Source organism: Alosa alosa, chromosome 18, assembly GCF_017589495.1.
Source record: "Alosa alosa isolate M-15738 ecotype Scorff River chromosome 18, AALO_Geno_1.1, whole genome shotgun sequence".
In the NCBI taxonomy this organism is placed as follows: domain Eukaryota; kingdom Metazoa; phylum Chordata; class Actinopteri; order Clupeiformes; family Clupeidae; genus Alosa; species Alosa alosa.
Genome location: NC_063206.1, coordinates 15225590 through 15246193, shown reverse-complemented (window position 1 = coordinate 15246193; position 20604 = coordinate 15225590). Strand labels below are relative to the sequence as shown.

General features: G+C 47.3%; 1 protein-coding gene across 1 annotated transcript in view; it reads right to left on the bottom strand.

Annotated features, from left to right (window-relative positions):
* Nucleotides 1-20604, bottom strand: part of mcu (mitochondrial calcium uniporter) — a 63694-nt gene that overhangs the window by 19820 nt on the left and 23270 nt on the right. The window contains exon 2 of the mRNA XM_048269062.1: nt 18464-18577. Within this exon, the coding sequence (XP_048125019.1) occupies nt 18464-18577 (114 nt within the window). The remainder of the gene's footprint in view (nt 1-18463; nt 18578-20604) is intronic.

The following is a 20604-nucleotide window of genomic DNA, read 5'->3' as shown; positions in this document are numbered from 1 at the left end:
GCAGATATTTAATTACACTCACACACACACACAGACATTGCAGATATCTAAACACACACAAAAACAATATCATGTGCAGCAGTATACAGGTGCACAAAATGTACAAGCATGCTGCACACACACACACACACACACACTGATGAATCCTCCTGGCTTAATGAACGCTCTGTGTTGGGAGCACTTTGTACACTCAGCCTTGGCACACCACTTCACATAAATCAGCCATGGGATCAGTTCATTATGCGCACACGGACACACACACACACACACACACACACACACACACACTCACGGACACACACACACAAACTCACTAGGCTCATGCAAGTGAAGGCATAAATGTACGAGACACATGGACACACACAAGGCACATAAGCAGCTACAAAGGACTGTTATGATGGTCATTACACTAGCCCCTATAGTAGCTAGCAAGCACACACACCCACAAACACACAACCACCCAGTCACACTCTCTCTCTCACACACACACACACACACACACACACACACAAACACACACACACAAACACACAGAGATTAAAAGACCATGTCGACCCCCTGTGCCCATGCAGTTTCTGCAGTGGTGATGCATGGTCCAGAGTAAGCAGCAGGAGGGTGGACTGCTCATTACCCCCCACCCGGAGCAGGAGACATGGGCTACAAAAACAGCCGAGTATCCCTCTCCCACCCTGGTTCTCTCCCATTCATACATATTCATACTACATCCTCAGCGTTATTCACAAACCACCACACGCTGCTCTGGTGCGCCTCCGTCCACACACTGCCCACACATGTGTCTACTTCGTCCCCAGTTGCAGGGGTGAAGTGTGGTTGAATGTGTATAAATGTGTATGAATGTGTGTGGTGTGTGTGTGTGTGTGTGTGTGTGTGACCGAGAGAGAGAGAGAGTAAGGGCAGGTAAGTGCTGCAAGGAGCTCTCCCCACACAGTTATCAGAGGAGAGCAGCAGGCAGCCATTAATTAACTCAATGGGCCCATCCATCTACACACCCATGTCAAGGAGCAGCAGCGCAGGTACACACACATGTACACACACACACATGCGCGCACGCATGCACGCACTCTCACTCTCTAATTGCTCTATACTCATTCCCTTTCTCAAACACACAAAATCAGATACACACACAGACACATGTTCATACACATAAAAGGCAACCCCTTAAACACAAAACAGTGTGGCATGCTCACTCACACACACACACACACACACACACACACACACACACACACACACACGGAAAAGAGGATAAATTAAAAAATGTATCATCCCTTCACACATTAGAGTGGCTCATAAAAGCAACTCACAAACCCTGATGGGAGTCCTCTGTCCTCATAAAACACACACACAAACCATGATACTCACAGTCATTCACAAGCCCATGTCTGAGAGTTCATGACAGATGCCATTAATATCGGAGCTCAGACCCATTTTCCCCAATGGCCATGATGAACTGAGCGGTCAGGGCCAGGTGAGGACACACACACACACACACAGAAACAAACACAAACACACACACTGGACAATGCGTTGGTGAGTGTCTGTCCTTCATGGCTGTACTATATGTTACATCATCATATGTGGCATTATGGTATTCTACTGCTTTATAGCACTGTGTCAGTGAGATCAAGGATATGATTTCTTCTATTCTGTGAGTATAACTCACAACGTTTTTAACACTGCACAGGGTTATTTTTGTGTGTTTGTCTTCTCTCTCTCTCTCTCTGTGTGTGTGTGTGTGTGTGTGTGTGTGTGTGTGTGTGTGTTTAGCTAGTCTACTGAATCCCTTTCCTAGTGTCCAGTGTTGCTACTGGCAAACACACACCTCCCTGCTGTGGGGTTAAGCAATGGAAAAGAACCCTGGCTTCTCTACCAACCTGTAAACACACACACACTAACACACAGGCACACACAAACAAACACACACACACACAAAAGCTCTGCCACCAAATCCTCTCCAGGATCTCCATCACAGATCAGTTAGCTATTACCTCACTCACACATGGGAAGTGGCCACTAGCAACGCTAGCCAAGCTCAACACATCAGAGGATTCAATAATTCCACAGCATGCAAGGGCATCCCATTGACTGGGAATGAACCATGCACCTTCAGATCAGCCAGGAAGGCGATAGTGCAGAACCACAACATGGGCCTAGAGGACACAAAGGCCCCCGCTTTGTGTCAGATCCATGGGGCAGGTCCTTTCAATTGCACTTAACCTCAAGATCTTTTCAATCTGATTATTCATTGAAAAGTAATGGACAACAAGAATTGGCGCTAGGTGCTGATTAGCGGATAAAGATCTGTAAGCGTCAGACACTCTGGCTCAATATGCATTTCTATTATTTTTTTAAATGACATTGCAGCCTCAGGCCTCACGGCCGATACGTCATATAATGCCACAGTGTGCGACACTTAGATAGATACTTTATTGATCCCCAAGGGGAAATTCAAGGGTCTCAGTAGCATACAGACATCACACACAACATGCACTTACAGCAGAAATGGTAAACATAAGTATATATATATATATATATATATATATATATATATATATATATATATATTATATAAGTATAAACATATAACTAAACTCCACTGTACAATAAAGATAGTAGAAGATAAGAAAACTAAATATACTATATACTATATAAATTTAAATTTAAAAAGTCCCCCCATTGTGTCTCCTTCTGCAACAAGAGAGCAGGAGGGGTTGGTTAAAGTGCCTCTCATTGATTCCACTGATGTTCCAATCATGCAAACATGCTTAGTCCAGGATGTATTAAGGATATCAATGATAAGCAATCAATAATGCAGATAGCTAATTCTTTTCTGATTCATCAACATTTAAACCCCCCCACACACACACACACACACACACTTCTCATGTGTAACGCCTGTCCACAGTGCAATCCGGGAGGTCGATCAAGCTCCACGAGATCGTGGAGGCTTCATGCCTGCATATGTGAGTGAGGCGGTTCTGACAGGCGTGTTGTGTGTGTGGGCAGCCATATTTAGAAAGCGCTGGTAAGAAAAGCTCCTCGCAGGGCAGTTCCTTATGAATCTAATGCATTATTGACTGGAGCTACTTAGAGCACTATTACCACAGCGAATGCATGCATGCACACAGGCACACATGCACACACAGGCACACACACACACACAGGCACACACACACACGGAGAGAGGAGTAGACATTACACATGAATACATAAACCAAGGGCAAGGGGTCATGTGCATATGAGAAATGGTTGCCATGATCCATTAGTCAATCAAACTGACATGGGCTGCACTGGCACAGCTAACCCCACCTCTTATCATCTGAGGAGGGGAAAGTCATATAGCTGGCCGGCTCAGTCCGGCCAATCACAATTCCTTTACAAACACTCACTCTAATGGTAGACAGCAGCTCGCTGCAGGAGTGCCCAATTAAGCTCTAGTTCCACAGAAAGGTGCACAATTTTTGTATGGGAATGTATAGAAATGTATGTGTGTGTGTGTGTGTGTGTGTGTGTACACTGGTGATGAGTGGAAGGTCCAGTGTGGTGTGTGTGTGTGTGTGTGTGTGTGTGTGTGTGTACTCGTCAGTGTGTGCCCATTCTGTCGGCCTGCACAGCGTGCTGCAGCCTGATTACTTTGAGAGACAGATGGTGGGGTCCACCGGTGCCAGTGAGCATTGGTGTGTGCATCACGCAACACACACAAACCACCCTGGGCCTTCCGCTCATCACCAACACCCTTATGCAACACACACACAAGCAAACCAACTAGCATGCACACGCACACACACACACACACACCAACTAGCAGGTCTCTGAAAAGTGCACAGACATGACAAATTGATTATTGAGAGGGATGTCCAAGCATACGATACAGATCTACACTAGCCATATGTTTATGTTTATTGGGTGCAAGGTAAGCACATGGGTCTTTAAAGATTTCCTGCAAATCCAATAATGACAACACATCGGTGTAGCATCTGGTTATTCCACAGTTTTCTCAAAGCCCTGAGCTCTAAATCTGGTCCAAATGACCCCAACAAGAGAGCAGCCCTGAATGAAGTGGATAATCCAAAAGGGGTCATGTTGTGTTTATTCTGCAAGCACAGTATTTATACTTATATTTTAGGAATCAGCCAACAAAACAGACACACGCACGCACACACACACACACACACACACACACACACACACACACACACAGAGAGAGAGAACACACAAACAGCAAAACCCACAAACACACACAGATATAAAATACACACTTCTCTCCCATAGCCTCTGCCTCCCCCCTGACCCCTGACCCCCTCTTCTTCTCTCCCAGGACCATGGAGGCCCTCTCATCCGTGCAGCAAATCAATGGAGCTGAAAAAACACTGCTCGCTCACTCACTGTCTTCCACTTCCTTTCTATCTCTCTCGCCCTCTCTCCATCACTCTCTAAACTCTCTGCTCCTCCTCCTCCTTTTCCACTTTTCCAAAACAAACCCTCTCCCTCCCTCCTCCTGCAGTTTTCTCTGCACCCCACCTCTCTTCTCATCTGTATTCTGTCCATCCTACGGCTATTGCAGGCCAACTGCGTCTGTTCAGGGTCTGCTGAGGTGCTGGGCGCAGCTGCCTCTTCTCTCTCCTCTCCTCTCCTCTCCTCTCCTCTCCCTCCCTGCAGCACTCAGGCCTGGGCCTGGCTCTCAATTTGGGTCACTCGTGGGTACTGTAACAGTGACAGATGCCATGGCTCTTGTCAGCAAAGGCCACACAAGGCCATTCTGTGCTATACAAGGAGTCTCAACGAGGGAATCTTTCATGGGTTCAGAAACCTCAACGCTGCAAAGACCACAAACAGAAAAAGAAACCTCAGAAAAAAGACAGAAATGGAAATGTTCCTTGGTGCCGAACAGGTCTCTCAATAGCAGAAAGGCACTAGACAAAAAGACTCCAATAATAACCTTTGATCAGAATGTCAAAGGCTCCAATAATAACCTTTGATCAGAATCTCTAGGTTACAGGCGTAGAAGTAGGCCAGCGCATGTTATGCCGCGGCTGCGCAGTGGACTCGCTGTTGGATGCGCTACACTGCGCCGCTCGTCTGTAACACACCTGTCCAGCCGGGAGATGTGAGGAGCAGGCTTGATCTCCCTCTGGGCAGATTTACAGCACTGAGAGGCCACGGAGGTAAAGCCCATCTCTCTCCTTTCTCTTCCCATCACGGGGAAAAGGTGTCAAGCTATCAATCACCGACTGCCATGGGGTGACATGCTGTGTGGATCAGAAGATGAGTGTGTGTGTGTGTGTTTGTAAGGAACACTACTGTAATTTATGAAATTTATATCCTCCACACACACACACACACACACACACACACACTGCCTGTGAAGAGTGACAGAGGCCGTTGAGGAAGGCTGCAATGACTGGCTAATGAGAGCCTCCTCTGTGATAAAAACAACCATCAGTAGGAGCACTAACTCCCAGCCATCACCGCCATGCCAACCTGTACCAACACTGGGCCTCTGCTGTCAGTGGAAGGGCATCCCGATGTCCATAACCAACCACGGGCATTGTGCCAGTCCAGCCTAGGCATCATCACCAACACAGCCATGACCATGTGCACTGGAAATGTGGGGGTACGACCGATGTTCATGGGTGGAGATGGCACTACATGAAGTATAACTGCTTAATGAGGTTGGTGCTTTTGACCGAAGCCATTAAGTAACAGAGATGGTGCATTTTAATGTTATAAAGAATGGGACCTCGACAGACTCTAATGTGAACAGTGTTAATGGAATTAGGCTTAGCCACCACACAAGTGGATAAAATATAACACAATCCAAATCCTTCTGGCCTCTAGATGGACAGGTCTCCTTACCTCAAATGAGTGGGGGTAATATCAACACGGCATTTGCCAAGATGATAGACAGATCAACAGTTGACCAGTATATGAATATATAAATATAGGTGCGCATTAGCTACATACATGTATGGGTACCTGAAAAGGAAAGACGTCAGATTCAAAACCACATTAAAGGTGTCATGTGTAAGAATTGAGGTAAAAATATCACAAAAAATGAGATACACGCATCAAAAGAACGAGAAGAAATAAGGGTGATGATGTCATTAAAAAAATGACAAGGTATAGTGCCGCAGAGATATCAACCTGAATTAGCATGCTAAATTACTAGCCACAGCCCAACAGGTGTCATAATACCAGTTTCGGCCATGGGAGGCGGTATGCGGGCAACATGACCGCCAGCCAAACTGCAATATACGTGTCTCGGTTGTTACTCTAGGGTAGACCAACTCACTTTCTGGAGGTATACTGCCCCCTTTTTTTATGGAATGTGGAGTATGAATTGATTTTTTGGCGGACATTACACATGGCACCTTTAAGTACAAAGTCAAAGTCAGCTTTATTGTCAATTTCTTCACATGTTCCAGACATACAAAGAGATCGAAATTACGTTTCTCACTATCCCACGGTGAAGACAGACATATTTTACCAATTTTAAGTCCACAGACAAACATAACATTCAAGTAAACAAAAAAGTAAGTAAATAAGTAAATAAGAGGGCACATATAATAATGAAAAAATAAGAGCAGCAAAATTTTGTTGAAATTGTGCATAGACAGTCAATAAAAAACTAGTGCAAAGTCAGGCCAATAAGAGGCTTGGGTAGTTCTGTTTGACCTGAGTAATAAAGAAAGTGGCATAGTGGTGCAAGTTATGTAAGAGCAGCAGAAGTGTTGTGTTTTCAGGACAACAACACCAAGTTGTAAAGTGTACAAGTGTGCAAGTGTTCAAGTGTGCAAGTGGAGTAGTGCAGGCGGCCATTGTGGGTCCAATGTCCAGGATGTTATGTAGCTGAGGGTGGAGGGGGGAGAGGAGGGAGAGAGTTCAGCATCCTTACAGCTTGGTGTATGAAGCTGTTGGTGAGTCTGGTAGTGCGGGAGCGCAGGCTTCTGTACCTCTTCCCAGAGGGCAGTAGATCAAACAGATTGTGAGCGGGGTGACTTGCATCACTCACAATTTTGGTCGCCTTGCGGGTGAGGTGGGTGGTGTAAATGTCCTTCAGGGAGGGGAGTGAAGCACCAATGATCCTTCCAGCTGTGTTCACTATGCGCTGCAGGGCTTTCCTGTTGTATTCAGTGCAGCTTCCGCCCCACACAGCGATACAGCTGGAGAGGATGCTCTCAATGGTGCCTCGGTAGAATGTGGTCATGATGGCTGGTGGAGCACTTGCTCGCCTGAGTTTCCGCAGGAAGTACAGGCGGCGCTGAGCCTCTTCGCCAGTGATGCAGTGTTGGTGGTCCAGGAGAGGTCTTCACTGATGTGCACCCCCAGGAATTTGGTGCTGCTCGCTCTCTCCACCACAGCACCGGGCCGATGGTCAGTGGCAGGTGTTGGGTGTGACCTCTCCGAAGTCAACAACAATCTCTTTGGTCTTGCTGACGCTCAGCAGGAGGTTGTTGTCCCTGCACCACGGGTCAGATGGTCGACCTCCAACCTGTATTGAGTCTCAAGCCCTTGGTGATGAGACCCACCAGAGTTGTGTCGTCAGCAAATTTCACTATGTGATTGTTGCTGTAGGTTGCAGTGCAGTCATCGTCAGCAGGGTGAAGAGCAGCGGACTGAGCACGCAGCCCTTTGGGGCCCCTGTGCTCAGTGTGATGCTGCTTGAGGTATTGTTGCCAACACGTACTACTTGGGGCCTCTGACAGAGGAAGTCCAGTAGCCAGTTGCAGAGGTAGGTACTGAGTCCCAGTTTGTCGAGTTTGCAGATGAGTTGTTGTGGTATTATGGTGTTGAATGCAGAACTGAAGTCTATAAACAGCAATCTCACATATGAGTCTCTTTTTTCCAGGTGGGTGAGGGCTGGGTGGAGGGCAGAGCAGATTGCATCCTCTGTAGACCGCTTGGCTCGGTATGCAAACTGGAAGGGGTCCAGGGTGGGGGGGAGAATGGCTTTGATATGTGACATGACAATACAATTAGTTGCGTAATGGGATGTGGCTGTTTGCATGACTGTAATAGATGGGTATTTCCACCAAAATGATGCGATCCAAATTCTTTGCCACAAATGTGTCAGAAATTTAATGTGTTGGTGTAAACAGCCTAAACTCCTTCCATATAAATAGTAGAGCAGGCAGCACCTTCGTTTGATCACAGATACTTAATGCAAACCATGTAACAATGAACCCACGGGATCCACTTGTCCAATGATGAGAAATTTGGTTGGACGGTTTGTTTTGTTAACACCCATGCTTAACATCAAAGTGCCACCAGTGTTTTGGAGTATGTGTGTTTGTGTAAATGTCCACAGGCTCAAGGCCCTGCACCAGTTAAAGTCACCAGCCTAAGTGAAGTGGAGTGAATGTGATCCAGAAGTGTCTATTTAATGTTGCACTAAACCAAACAGAGCGGTTGTTGTTCAAACTCCTTTTGATTGCATACTGTACACTGAATAGAATGTTTTATGATTTGGTTGTTATCCATTGAATGCATAAAGGTTGGTTTGGACATAAACCTTGAAGCTTGAAATACATGTAGGGTTTTATTTTGAAACTATTCAACTAATCGATTAATCTCAAATGACAGAATAACTGATTATCAAAAGTATCATTAGTTGCAGCCCTGGAGTGCTGGTAATTAATGCACGTCATGAAGCTATAATCACAACTCTCATGATCACTATCATTAACCTATCATAACGACAGCAGAGAGAGACAGACAGAGAGAGAGGAGAGAAAGAGAGAGAGAGACAGAGAAAGGAGAGCAAGAGAGAAAGAGAGAGAGAAAAACAGAGAGAGAGAGAGAGAGAGAGAGAGAGAGAGAGAGAGAGACCCAATTACATAAGCAGTTATCTCCCATATGGGAAGCAAAAAAAAATCTGTTTTCACACAAGTTTAATTAAAAGATTTCACATCCATTTCCCAACTCCACAAAGAATTGCCATAAAAAGGCATGAGAGTATCAGTGACTGTCTCTGGCATCATAAAGATTTGTTTAGACTTCAGTGTTAGCCTCAGTGAACACCATTTTCTCCAGGGGAGATCACTGGGACACATAATATCTGTGTGTGTGTGTGTGTGTGTGTGTTTTGTATGGGTATGTATCTTTGAGAGTGTGTGTTGAGCGTAACTGCACATTTGCTCTTTCAGTGTGTGTGTGTGTGTGTGTGTGTGTGTGTGTGTGTGTGTGTGTGTGTGTGTGTGTGTGTGTGTGTGTGCGCATGTGTGTGTGTGTGCCTCCTTGCATGTCTGACTAACCCCAACGTTATTCCTCCCTCTCCTCTCCGGCTCACTTGCGTGCCTGTTAAAGATTTAGGGCCCTTTTTTGGGCGCTGCACTGAAGCAGCAGCGCTAGTGTGACATCTCCTCTAGAGATGATGGCTGACCAAACTCTCTGATCTGGGATCAGCTCCAGCTCCACATCAACAGGAGGCACAAGGACCACGTTCACCGGCCACGGAAGGTCCCCTTTGGCTGGCAAATTAATGCAGATTGACTGGCCGATGACACACGTATAATGTGTGCTGTAGCCATGGAGACCAGACGTTTCTTTCATGGCGCTCACTGATGATGGTTGGCAGTCTCTGTGTGTGTATGTGTGGAAGAAAGACACAGAGAGAGTGAAGAAGTACATGGGGACAAAGTACTAGAAGGGAGGCTCTGTGGCTATTATTGTAACAATGTATTATTGTAGCAATGGTGTAACATTGTAATCAGTGTGCATTGAGCTGTGTGTGTGTGAAAAAGAGAGAGCATGCATGCTGATGTGTGTGTGTGTGTGTATATGTTTGTGGCAGAGAGAGAAAAGGGAGGGAAACGGTTTCAGTGTAACATTGTAATCAGTGTGCATTGAGCTGTGTGTGTGTGTGTGTGTGAGTGTGTGTGTGTGTGTGTGTGTGTGTGTGTGTGTGTGTGTGTGTGAGTGTGTGAGAAAGAGAGAGAGCATGCATGCTGATGTGTGTGTGTGCATGTCTGGCCTCCCCCCTCTCTCCCTCTGAGCTGCCAGTCTCTCGGCCTCAGTGCGCTACACTTGTGCTGCCTCAGCACCTCCTCTCCAGTGAGTGATGGCTAAATCCATACCCTGCGGCCTGTTACAGGAGCCACACACACACACACCTGATGAAGCCAGCCACAGGAATCCCATCTGTAGGACTGGCTGTAATGACCCAGCTTAGTTATGGGATGGTCAACTCTGTTGTGCTGCATCGGCACCATATGAACAGAAGTCCTTGGGTTGTAACTGGTGAGCATGTTCCTGTACCTGCTGGCTAGCGCTAGCCTGAGATGCTATCAGCTGAGTCTGAGCTGTGCTGCGGCTAACTCACCACAGAGTCCATCTTATCTCACCACAACAGCTCCCAACACTACTATTACTCACACGGTATTTCTCACACACATACACACATGGCACTTCAGAGGACTTCACTTCAATAGGAAGATTAAAGTAAGTGGTGGCTTCAAGCACACTCACACACACATGCACACGCACACAGACTCATGCATGTAAGCACACACACACACATACACAACAGGGGAGAAGGGTTGACTTGTGGACTGACTGACTTGTTTTAGGAGTGAACTGAGGGGTGCTAATGGCAGAAGCATTGATCAGCGGGTGGCAGCTAAATCACACGTCACCTCTGATGTCTCCACTACAACCACTGAAGCCCGCACACATACACAGGATTCAACACAGGTGTGTGTGTGTGTTTATGTGTGTGTGTGTATTCGTCTGTGTTAATGAGAAAGTAGTCACATCTGATGCTGTATGCACAATGGTAGACTTATACAAGAGTCCCTGTGTGACCGAGTAAGTGAATGGGAGTGAGTCTGTGTGTGTGTATATGTGTGTGTTTCAGAAAGTACTGTACGTGTGAGTGTAGTTGGCCTCTGCAGGCAGCTCCGTACCACTGAGAGCTCCTGCTGCTGTCATCATTCTCCCAGCTCAACATCTGCTGCACGGGCTGGCACATCGGGGGCACACACACACACACACACACACACACACACACACACACACACACACACACACACACACACACACACACACACACACACCTCTCTTTCATGCCCATCCATTTTTTATCCCTTCACCTTTCTTGCTGTTGCCACGCTATCCTCTGATCCCTCTCTGTGTGTGAAAACCTGCAATCAGAAGTCTTTTCCCCATTAGCCGTTTACCCACCTCTGTCAAAATGTCTTTTCATCTGTTCTGCACTCCAGCTATCAGAATCTCATCTGTTAGTATTCCTCTCATTTGGGCTTCTCCCGCGATCGCTTTCAATTTGCATGATTTTAGCATCTCATTTTTACACCTTTCGCTTTACATCTCGTTCACTCACTCCCTCTCTCCATCTCTTTTCCCTGTCTCCCACCATCCCCCTCTCTCTCTCTCCTATTGAAGGTGAATAGAGTGTGCGGCTCTATCCTGTCTCCAATGTTGACTGTGACAGGTTGAGTAGAAACGCTCTCACACTGTGTGTGTATGTGTGTGTGTGTGTGTGTTGTGTGTGGTTGGATATGCTGGAGAGGAAAGGGGCTTTACATCTTGTTCACTCACTCCCTCTCTCCATCTCTTTTCCCTATCTCTCTCTCTCTCTCTCTCTCCTATTGAAGGTGAATAGAGTGTGCGGCTCTATCCTGTCTCCAATGTTGACTGTGACAGGTTGAGTAGAAACGCTCTCACACTGTGTGTGTGTGTGTGTGTGTGTGTGTGTGTGTGTGTGTGTGTTGTGTGTGTTGTGTGTGTTTGGCTATGCTGGAGAGGAAAGGGGCAGAAGTGCAAAGCTAAGGACAGACTCTGTTCCTCACTTTAGCACCATGCTGTTCTAGTGTCACCCCCTTATGGAGCAAGTGCGTACACACGCACACACACAGTTAATTTTGACAATCCACAGAGATGTTCCCACCTTGGAGTGCAAGGACTCCCATCCAACTGACATTCACACAAGCTGGTGTGTGTGCGCGTGTGTGTGTCTGTGTCTGTGCGTGCGTGCGTGCGTGGATTTCTGTGGATTTCTCACTCCTGCAGTGTTGCCTGACAGGTGGGAACTAAGTTGGGTCAAACACTGAATCCCCGCTGATCTTTGCCTCTGTGTCTCTTCCGCAAGTCCAGAGAGGAGCGGAGGGCCCCACCCCACCCCACCATCCACACCACAACAACACACTCACCTCATACTTCACTCGTCTACCTGCACACCACACTTCATTCACTCATTCATCGCCACGCCACAGCATACCTCACTCGTTCACCCCAGCCCCAACTCCACTCATTCACTTCTCTCATCACCCCTGACTACTGCCTCCTGAAGATTCACTGCGTGCTCCCAATCACCGCCAAGAAAACTAAGTCCAACTGGATCCCGCGAGGAGCATGTCAATATGCACGTCAATGCAAGTCGATAGAAGTCATTAAGTCCTACAAACATTCAGGGTCATAATTGCTGGAGGAAGGCAGCCAGTGGAGCCGTCTTGGCTCTGCAGGTTCTCGTTGTTTATTTGCAGCAATAGCCTCAGGCGCGTTTAGATGCAATCAGTCAGTTCTGCAGAGCACGGAGGACGAGAAGAAAGACAAATCAGTCACTCCAGACAGGAGGCTCCACCAAGGGCAACTGAGGTTAACATGATGCTGAATCAGCCAGATGCAGCCTTTTGTGGCTGGACAAGAGGAGAGTGGTGAAGCTCGGCTTCAAACCAGCATCGCTTTTTTCCCCCCCTTCTCCTGGATGCATGGAACGCACGCACACACACTCATCGGGTCCCAAAGGCAGAGCTGTGGTTGTTGCAGGGGCACACACACACACACACACACACACACACACACACACACACACACACACACGTGTACCCTTGGGTCCCATGTCACAGTCCATTGTCTCCAGACAGTCTCGAGGGACCTCAGCCCCTCTGTGCTCTACCCGTGACGGCCCTTTAGCTAATCTAATAGAAGCAGATTTAGAAAATACCTCGGACAGCTCTTTTTTTAAAATCATCCTCCCCCACAAATGTTCTACAACGGTCCTCCCATCTCTCTCTCTCTCTCTTACTCACTAACTCAATTTCAACCTTCTGGTGGCTGAATACATCATGGGAGAGACCCACATTCTGACCATCCCATGGCCATTTCAGGAAGAAGGTCGAACAAGAAAGGAAAACCTGAAGGTCGAGCTGAGAGAACGCTAACCGTGATCGAGCTAGCGGTTCGGATCCCACTGCAGAAAGTCACGGTGGAGAACACTTCGCCCTAGTTGCAGTCCAGAGTGATGCCACCTCCCCATCACCGAGCCCTGCAGCCCTTCAGCAGCGAGAGGAAGGACATCAGGGGAAGCACTGCATCCCAACCCAACGCAGGCTACGATAAGCCCTGTTATCGCATCAGTGTTATTGTACAGGAACACACCGCACAGCCCGATACATCTCCTTTATTGATATCCATGTATGGATCCTTCTGGAATGCAGCCAGAGAGAAGGCAGAGGAACAACACTGGGAGAGCTGACTGTTGTTAACTGCCCAGAGCCTGCCTAACCAGTCAGTGGTCAGTATTTCAGTTAGAGTTTGCCCTAATAACCTTATCCCTGAAGACAATGACACAATTGTGGGCCGTATGAAAGTGTCACCACCATGGCGGAGGAGTGGCAGTGCTAACGGGAGAGCAATACACTTACACTTCATATATTCACACATGTGTGTGTGCGTATGTGTTTGTGTGTGTGTACACACTCAAGTAGCCACTGGCGATAGGGTCTTATTAAATCATGTACTTTAATGTGAGTTTCCTCATCAGCAAGGGTGCAACAGCTCCCTAGCAGTGGGTTCCTCAGGTCATTTCTGTACTCTCCTCTCCTGTCCTGTCCGTCCTTTCCTGTCCTCTTAGTGGACACAAGCACCCCGAGGGCAATCCCTCAGCCGTGAACCATGATTAAAAAAAGGAGACACTGGAACAGAGGCATGCAGGATGAAGGAGGAGGAAGAGGAGGAGGAGGAGGGGTGGGTTGCTAATCTCTAAAGCAGGAAATTGCTAAGCAATAGAGGATGTTTGTGTTTATTCTGTACATTCTATGAGTGAGTGCTGCTGTATTGTATGTGTGTGTGTGTCTGTGTGTGTGTGTTGTAGAGGACTTTCCTGATCTGCTGTGATAAAACAGCTTAAGCAAAAAGACAAGAGGAAGAGAGATCAGGTTTCCTGGTGAGCGCCACTGAAGCATGGCCAACACTCCCGCCGTGTACCTATATAAGGCCTCACTTGCTCGCTGTTTATCACTTCAGCGTGTAAACACCGCACACCTGCCAAGCCACCACTCTTACCCCAGCGACATCGCAGGGAGAGCTCCCGCTAATAAATGGCTTGTAAGTGGTGGGAACCTGGCCCCCGGTTTACAGCCAATCTGCAGCGATGGCCTGGGTGCTTTGACGACACATTGTTTCATCAGCTGCTTCCGGGCTTCAGAAACTTCTAGAAGCTTCTTCTGTTCTGGGAGATTAGCTTTTGCTCTGAGAGTTGAAGAGAGAAGGGGCTCTCAATGTCCTCAATGAATTTAAAGTCTATTCAACAGCCTGTCTACTCATCTTCTCTTCCCTCTGTCTATCCCTCTCTCATTCTCTCTCTCCCTCTCTCTCATTCTCACTGTCTGTCATAGTGGCACACCTCCCTTATGTCCTCTCCTCCTAATGGGTCTCACCCCAGCCCCGTCTGCTTCTGTCAGGAGGACAAAGTGTTTCCGTGGTAATCCCCAAAACCTTTTCATTCCAACACACACACACTCTCTCTCTCTCTCTCTCTCTCTCTCTCTCTCTCTCTCTCTCTCTCTCTCTCTCTCTCTCTCTCTCTCTCTCTCTTTCTGCTCTGTTCTCTGCATGATAAACTGTGCCCTAGCCCTATGTGAAGGCTTGAGAATTGCCATCTCCATCTTCTTGCCTCTCTGCCCCCACCCCCATTAACGCTTCAATTTCTCTTCTTCTTTTAAGGCCCTCCGAGCTTTCCTCCACAGAACGCTTTCCTCCTTCTTTTCAACTTTCACTGCCTCCCTCTCTCTCTCCCTCTCCTCATGTTGCTCTCCTCTGCTCATGTTGTCGATCTATCCCTTTAAATCTCTCTCTCTCTCTCTCTCTCTCTCTTCTCTCTCTTCTCTCTCTTCTCTCTCTTCTCTCACACACGCTCAATTTTTCCTACTTTCCCTTCCACTCTCTCCCTCTCTCTCTCTCTCTGTGAAATGCCAGCTGCCCAGGCTGGACTGATAGGCCGTCATGGGCCAGCGAGGGCAGCAGCAGCTCTGTGCGATCGATGCACTGCTGCCACGACAAGCCTCAGCAGTCAATGGCAACCAGGCACCGAAGAGAGGTGTGGAGAGAGAGAGAGAGAGAGAGAGAGAGAGAGAGATAGATAGAGAGAGGAGAGAGAGATAGATAGAGATAGAGATAGAGAGATAGATAGATAGAGATAGAGAGAGAGAGAGAGAGAGAGAGAGAGAGATAGATAGAGATAGATAGAGAGATAGAGAGAGAGATAGAGATAGAGATAGAGATAGAGAGAGAGATAGAGAGAGAGAGAGAATTTACCAACCTAATACCGGAGTTCCGAAACCTGGGAGAACAGGAAGTACTGCCTGTCTTACTTGGACAGCAAGGACAGACAGCAGCTCTTGCTGCTAAATATGTCACTGAATGCCATAGAGCGAGGGACAGTGATTAGACACTATACACACCTACACACACACACACACCTACACACACACACACACACACACACACACACACACACGTTTATATGTATAAATGTCTTATCTATCGTATGTTCTGTATTGTATTGTTTGATGTCCTGCTTTGGCAATGCAAATAAATATTTGTCATGCCAATAAAGCTACCTTGAATTGAATTGAATTGAACTGAGAGAGAGAGAGAGAGAGAGAGAGAGAGAGGGAGAGGGGTTGAGGAAGGTAGGAAGAGAGAGAGAGAGTGAGAGTGAGAGAGGGTAGAATGGAGAGCAGGAAATGAGAGTTGAGGAAAAAACTAGCTGGGTGGAGCAGGAATGAGAGGAAAAGAGCAGCAGCTCTGCAGAGAGGGCACACGAGGAGGACAAAACAAGGAGCTGGACTTCACTCACTCCTTCATTCTCCCTCCGTCTTACATTATTTACTCACACTCCCTCTCTTTTCTATCTCTCTCTCTCTCTCAATTCAATTCAATTCAATTCAAGAAAGCTTTATTGGCATGAACGTTGCATTAACATTATTGCCAAAGCTCAATTACATGTACACATAAGAGGTAAAGAGGAAAAAATAGAAAATAAATACATGTTTCTCTCTCTCTCTCTCTCTCAGTCCAGGAGTCCTCTTCTCCCCTCTTCCTCCATCTACCACTATACTAGATCATCATCATTAGAGTCACACATGCACACACAGATATGAAGAAGTACCAGCTAGATGATCCTCAAGCACAGTTAGAAAATCTGAAAAAAAAAAAAAAAAAAAAAAAAAAAAAGCACATCAACCTTACCTAACCTAACCACAACCACCATCTAGGGCAAAATCACAAGCTATGAGGATGTCAACATCCGTGGCTAGGTGTTAGTGGTTAACTGCAGGTCCCTTAAAGCTAAAGAGTTCAGCGTGAGAGGGAGGACTGAAAAGAGAGACGCAGTGAGTGGAAATGAAGAGTGATAAAGAAAGATTTCTTTAGAAGAGGAAAGCAAGAAAAAGAAGCCAAATAATTTCCCCAGAGTACAATTGAGGAAGACATGACCCTGCAGAAGCCGAAGGACTTACTTCCCCGTTCATTCAGTGTGACAGTCATGAATACACAGCATGTGATGGCATGTCAGGAATGCAGACACACAGACATGATTATCAATGTACATATCTGTTACGATAGGTTAGGGTCACATGGTAGGGCAAGCACTGACTTACAGGTGGGGCTTCAGTGATGTCAGTGATGCTGTGCCTTGGCCTGCCCGTAACAATATCCATGCACACACTCTCTCATTACACACATTAGCATGACTGTGAATGCACTCTATTTCCCCCAAAAGCCTCTTACTCACTCTCTCTCTCTCTCACACACACACACACACACACACACACAATGCACTTGTGTGAGTGTACCAAGTTAACTAGACTCATGGAGCTCCCAGCCTGTTTCTGGTCATAAAAGTTTCATCTGGCATGCGTTCGCTCTCCATGTGAGGCGTTGGAAGAGAAAAAAAAAAGATAAAAGCAATGCCGCTTAACCTTCAGCTGATCTCTATAGCACGACACTCTATGCTCCAGCCAATCCCACGGCAGAATAGACATCATAGACATCCCCACTGACCAATCGCGGCTAAGCTCCCAAAAAGGAGGGTGGGAGGAAGCGGAAGGAAGGCATGTCAGAAACAAGCTGGACATTGGCTACAGTTATCCAGTCAGACAGGAGATGCAGGCCAGCGAGGCCCTCATTTAGAGAATGGACATCAGCTGACCAACACATTCACCCGGACAGACAAGACTCCCGACAGCAGGCTTCGGTCTGTGAGACCATGGAGAGGTCAGACATGCACACCGGTGCAGCAATCGTGCCCAATAGCGCTGATCAAAGGAGCCCTGCCCAGATCAAAGACCGAGTGCTGTGCAGCCGTGACAGCACACACATGGCAAGCCAACACAGTCAATGAAGCGCCGGTGTGTCCACGCCACAGAAACAGACACTGACCGCAACACGAACTGGATCTGCAACACTCTGTAATGCACAATCACCACTAGCAGAGTTCTAAGGGGTTAGGATTTCAGGTGAAGGTGGATTCAGGTGGATAGCGGTGATAAGTGAGGGTTCGGTTTTAACACGAGCGCAGCGCTGCTGAAGGTGTCCCTGTGCTGATGAGAGGGTGACCGGGACGGGAGAACAGGAGGTCAGGAGATGCAGACACTCCGTGCCAGGACCAATCACCTCACAGCAGGAGGAGTGCCAGGGCCAGCTAGTGCCCAGAGATCTCTTATCTGCAGTTAGACCTGTCTGCTTAGACACACACACACACACACACACACACACACACACACAAGAAAGCAACTCTGCCACATACACACAATAATGCAACTCTGCCACACACACACACACACACACACACACATACATACATACAATAATGCAACTCTGCTACACACACACACACATAGAATAAAACAATTCTGCCTCACACACACACTTTTACACCTATCTCACAAGGTCAGCGGCCTGTCCTTCCCCATTTTAATGAGATGGTAGACAGTAGGCAAGGCAGCCACTGCGGAGACCGGCGAGAGAGAACTGCCAAAGTTTCAAGCAGCAGGACACACAGACAATTTCACATGGAAGTATTCACGCACACACACACAGTACTCTGACACAGTACACAAACCCTCTCGCTTTCTCTCTCACACACACACACACACACACACACACACACACACACACACACACACACACACACTGACCTGACCTGAGGCGACAGGGAGGTAGGTGGATGAGAGAAGAGGGAAGATCTGGCGGCAGCCCGCAGGCCATGTGCTCTCCTGACGGTCTGGTGGGCGAGGGGGCCAGACAGCGCCTCCTGCTGTAGGGGAGGAATAATGATACAATGTCAGTGGAGAGGAGTGGAGTCAGAACGACAGAATTATCCTTTCACTACCCTCTACTGCACTCGACCATGCTAAAAAGCGCTTCCCACAATCACTTCACTTCCAGCAGATAAAAGATCTCACACAGGATAAACCCAAGCAGTCTAAACAACAGGTGCACTGGCAGGCTGTAGAGCTCAAACTCATGCGCACTGGAGTCAAAAATGTCTTTGAGCGTTTCCCCACAGTAATAGCAGCTCTGCCGTTTTCTGCTTGTGTACATAAAGTCACGTTAAATTAGATTTGAGCCCATTTGGATGGGCTCAAACAACTAGAACAGAGATATCTTCCATCATTACAGGCACATTGATTCATTCTCCCGCCCACACACACGGTCAAGAGCCTGATAAAGCTTGGCTGAAAAAGCTCCAGCACTACAAGCTTGGCCCTCCTGTCACAGGCTCATGTGTGAAGAGGTGCTCTGGGTAAAAATACACCCAGCACCTTTATACTGTGTTAGAAAAGAGAGAAAGAGAAAGGGAGAGAGAGGGGGAGAGGGAGAAAGAGAGAGAGAGAGAGAGAGAGATGGAATGAGAGATGGCTCTGATGCCATTCACTCTGATCACACACTACCTTCCTGCCTACACTCCAATTAGCTCTGTGACAATTAATTGCTCATTAACTAGGCCCAAAGACTTCCAAAGCCACACTAGGAGACGATACACTAATAACTGCTCCAGAGGAGAGAGAGTGTGTGTGTGTGTTTGTGTGTGTGTGTGGAGGGCGGTGGTGTTGGAAGAAGGGTGGGGGCAACAGAGTGGCCAGGCGATGGGGGTGGAGGGGGTTTGTGGAGGTAAGACGGGGTCGTTTAGGGTGAAGGTGTGCATTGATGGTGAGGCTTTTATCTGGAAAGTTAATGTAAGCAGCTGACTCTTAAATCATTACTCTACCGGGGCAAACAGATATGGAGCCCCATATGGAGCAAGTGCACACACACACACACACGGGGAGAGAGAGATAAAGAGTAGGCAGTCCATCAAGTCATGGAGAGGAAAAAGGGAGAAAAAAAGAGTGAAGAAACAGACTGAAAGACAAAAGATAGAAAAAATATTCATGAGGGAAAATGAAGAGAAAGAATGTGACAAGAGTGAAGAATAGATGGATGGATGGATGGATGGATGGGCAGAAATGTAAGAAAAGGTAAGAAAGAACTAAAGAAACCCGTGGACGCTGAATGAGGGCTAGCAGTGATGTGGTAGGAGTCCCAGGTGAGAGGGGTGCCAGAGTGGAGATTAGGCTTCAGTAGTGGAGCGGCCTCTTCTCAACACACTCGGTCACCGCGGCCGAGACGAAGCCGCGCCAGCACAGCTCGTTTGATTAGCGCCCCGCAAACCATTCGGCCGCGACACGGCCACCACTCGGCTGCACTTTGTCTCCCTGACAACAGAGCTCTCCTCACGGCGACCACGCTGGCCCGTGACCTTCTTTCAGCGGAGCCCCATTAACACCTTCATCAGGCTCTCAGGGAGGAAGTCGCACCGACAAATTCCCCACAGCTCAAATGCCTCGGCACCACCATGAAGCAGCATCAAGTTGTGTTGGAGGACTTTAAATGTAGCTCATTTTCTTTTCTGTTTTTCTTTGGGGAAAAAAAACCTACAAGTCTATTTGAAAGATAAAAACTACATTGATGCCATTTGAATGATAAACATAACCACTAATATCAAAAACACATCTGTGATGAGGCTTTCTTTTACAGAGAACTGATTAAAAACTTCAAAAGCAAACGTATCAAAAATTGCTAGAATATAATTTAAGTTTGCAGACGGTCTTTGAAGCTCCACAAATGTGGCAGCTGCGGCTTGATTCGAAGGCTGTGGTAGAGTTGGCATATTTTTAGTTTGTTTGTCCCAAGCAGAGCAATATGTATCCACAACTGCATGCCAAGTACCTGTAAGAGTCTCTCAGATATACTAAGTGGTCATGTGTCTGACACTCATCACGCACTACTGGACAAGTGTTC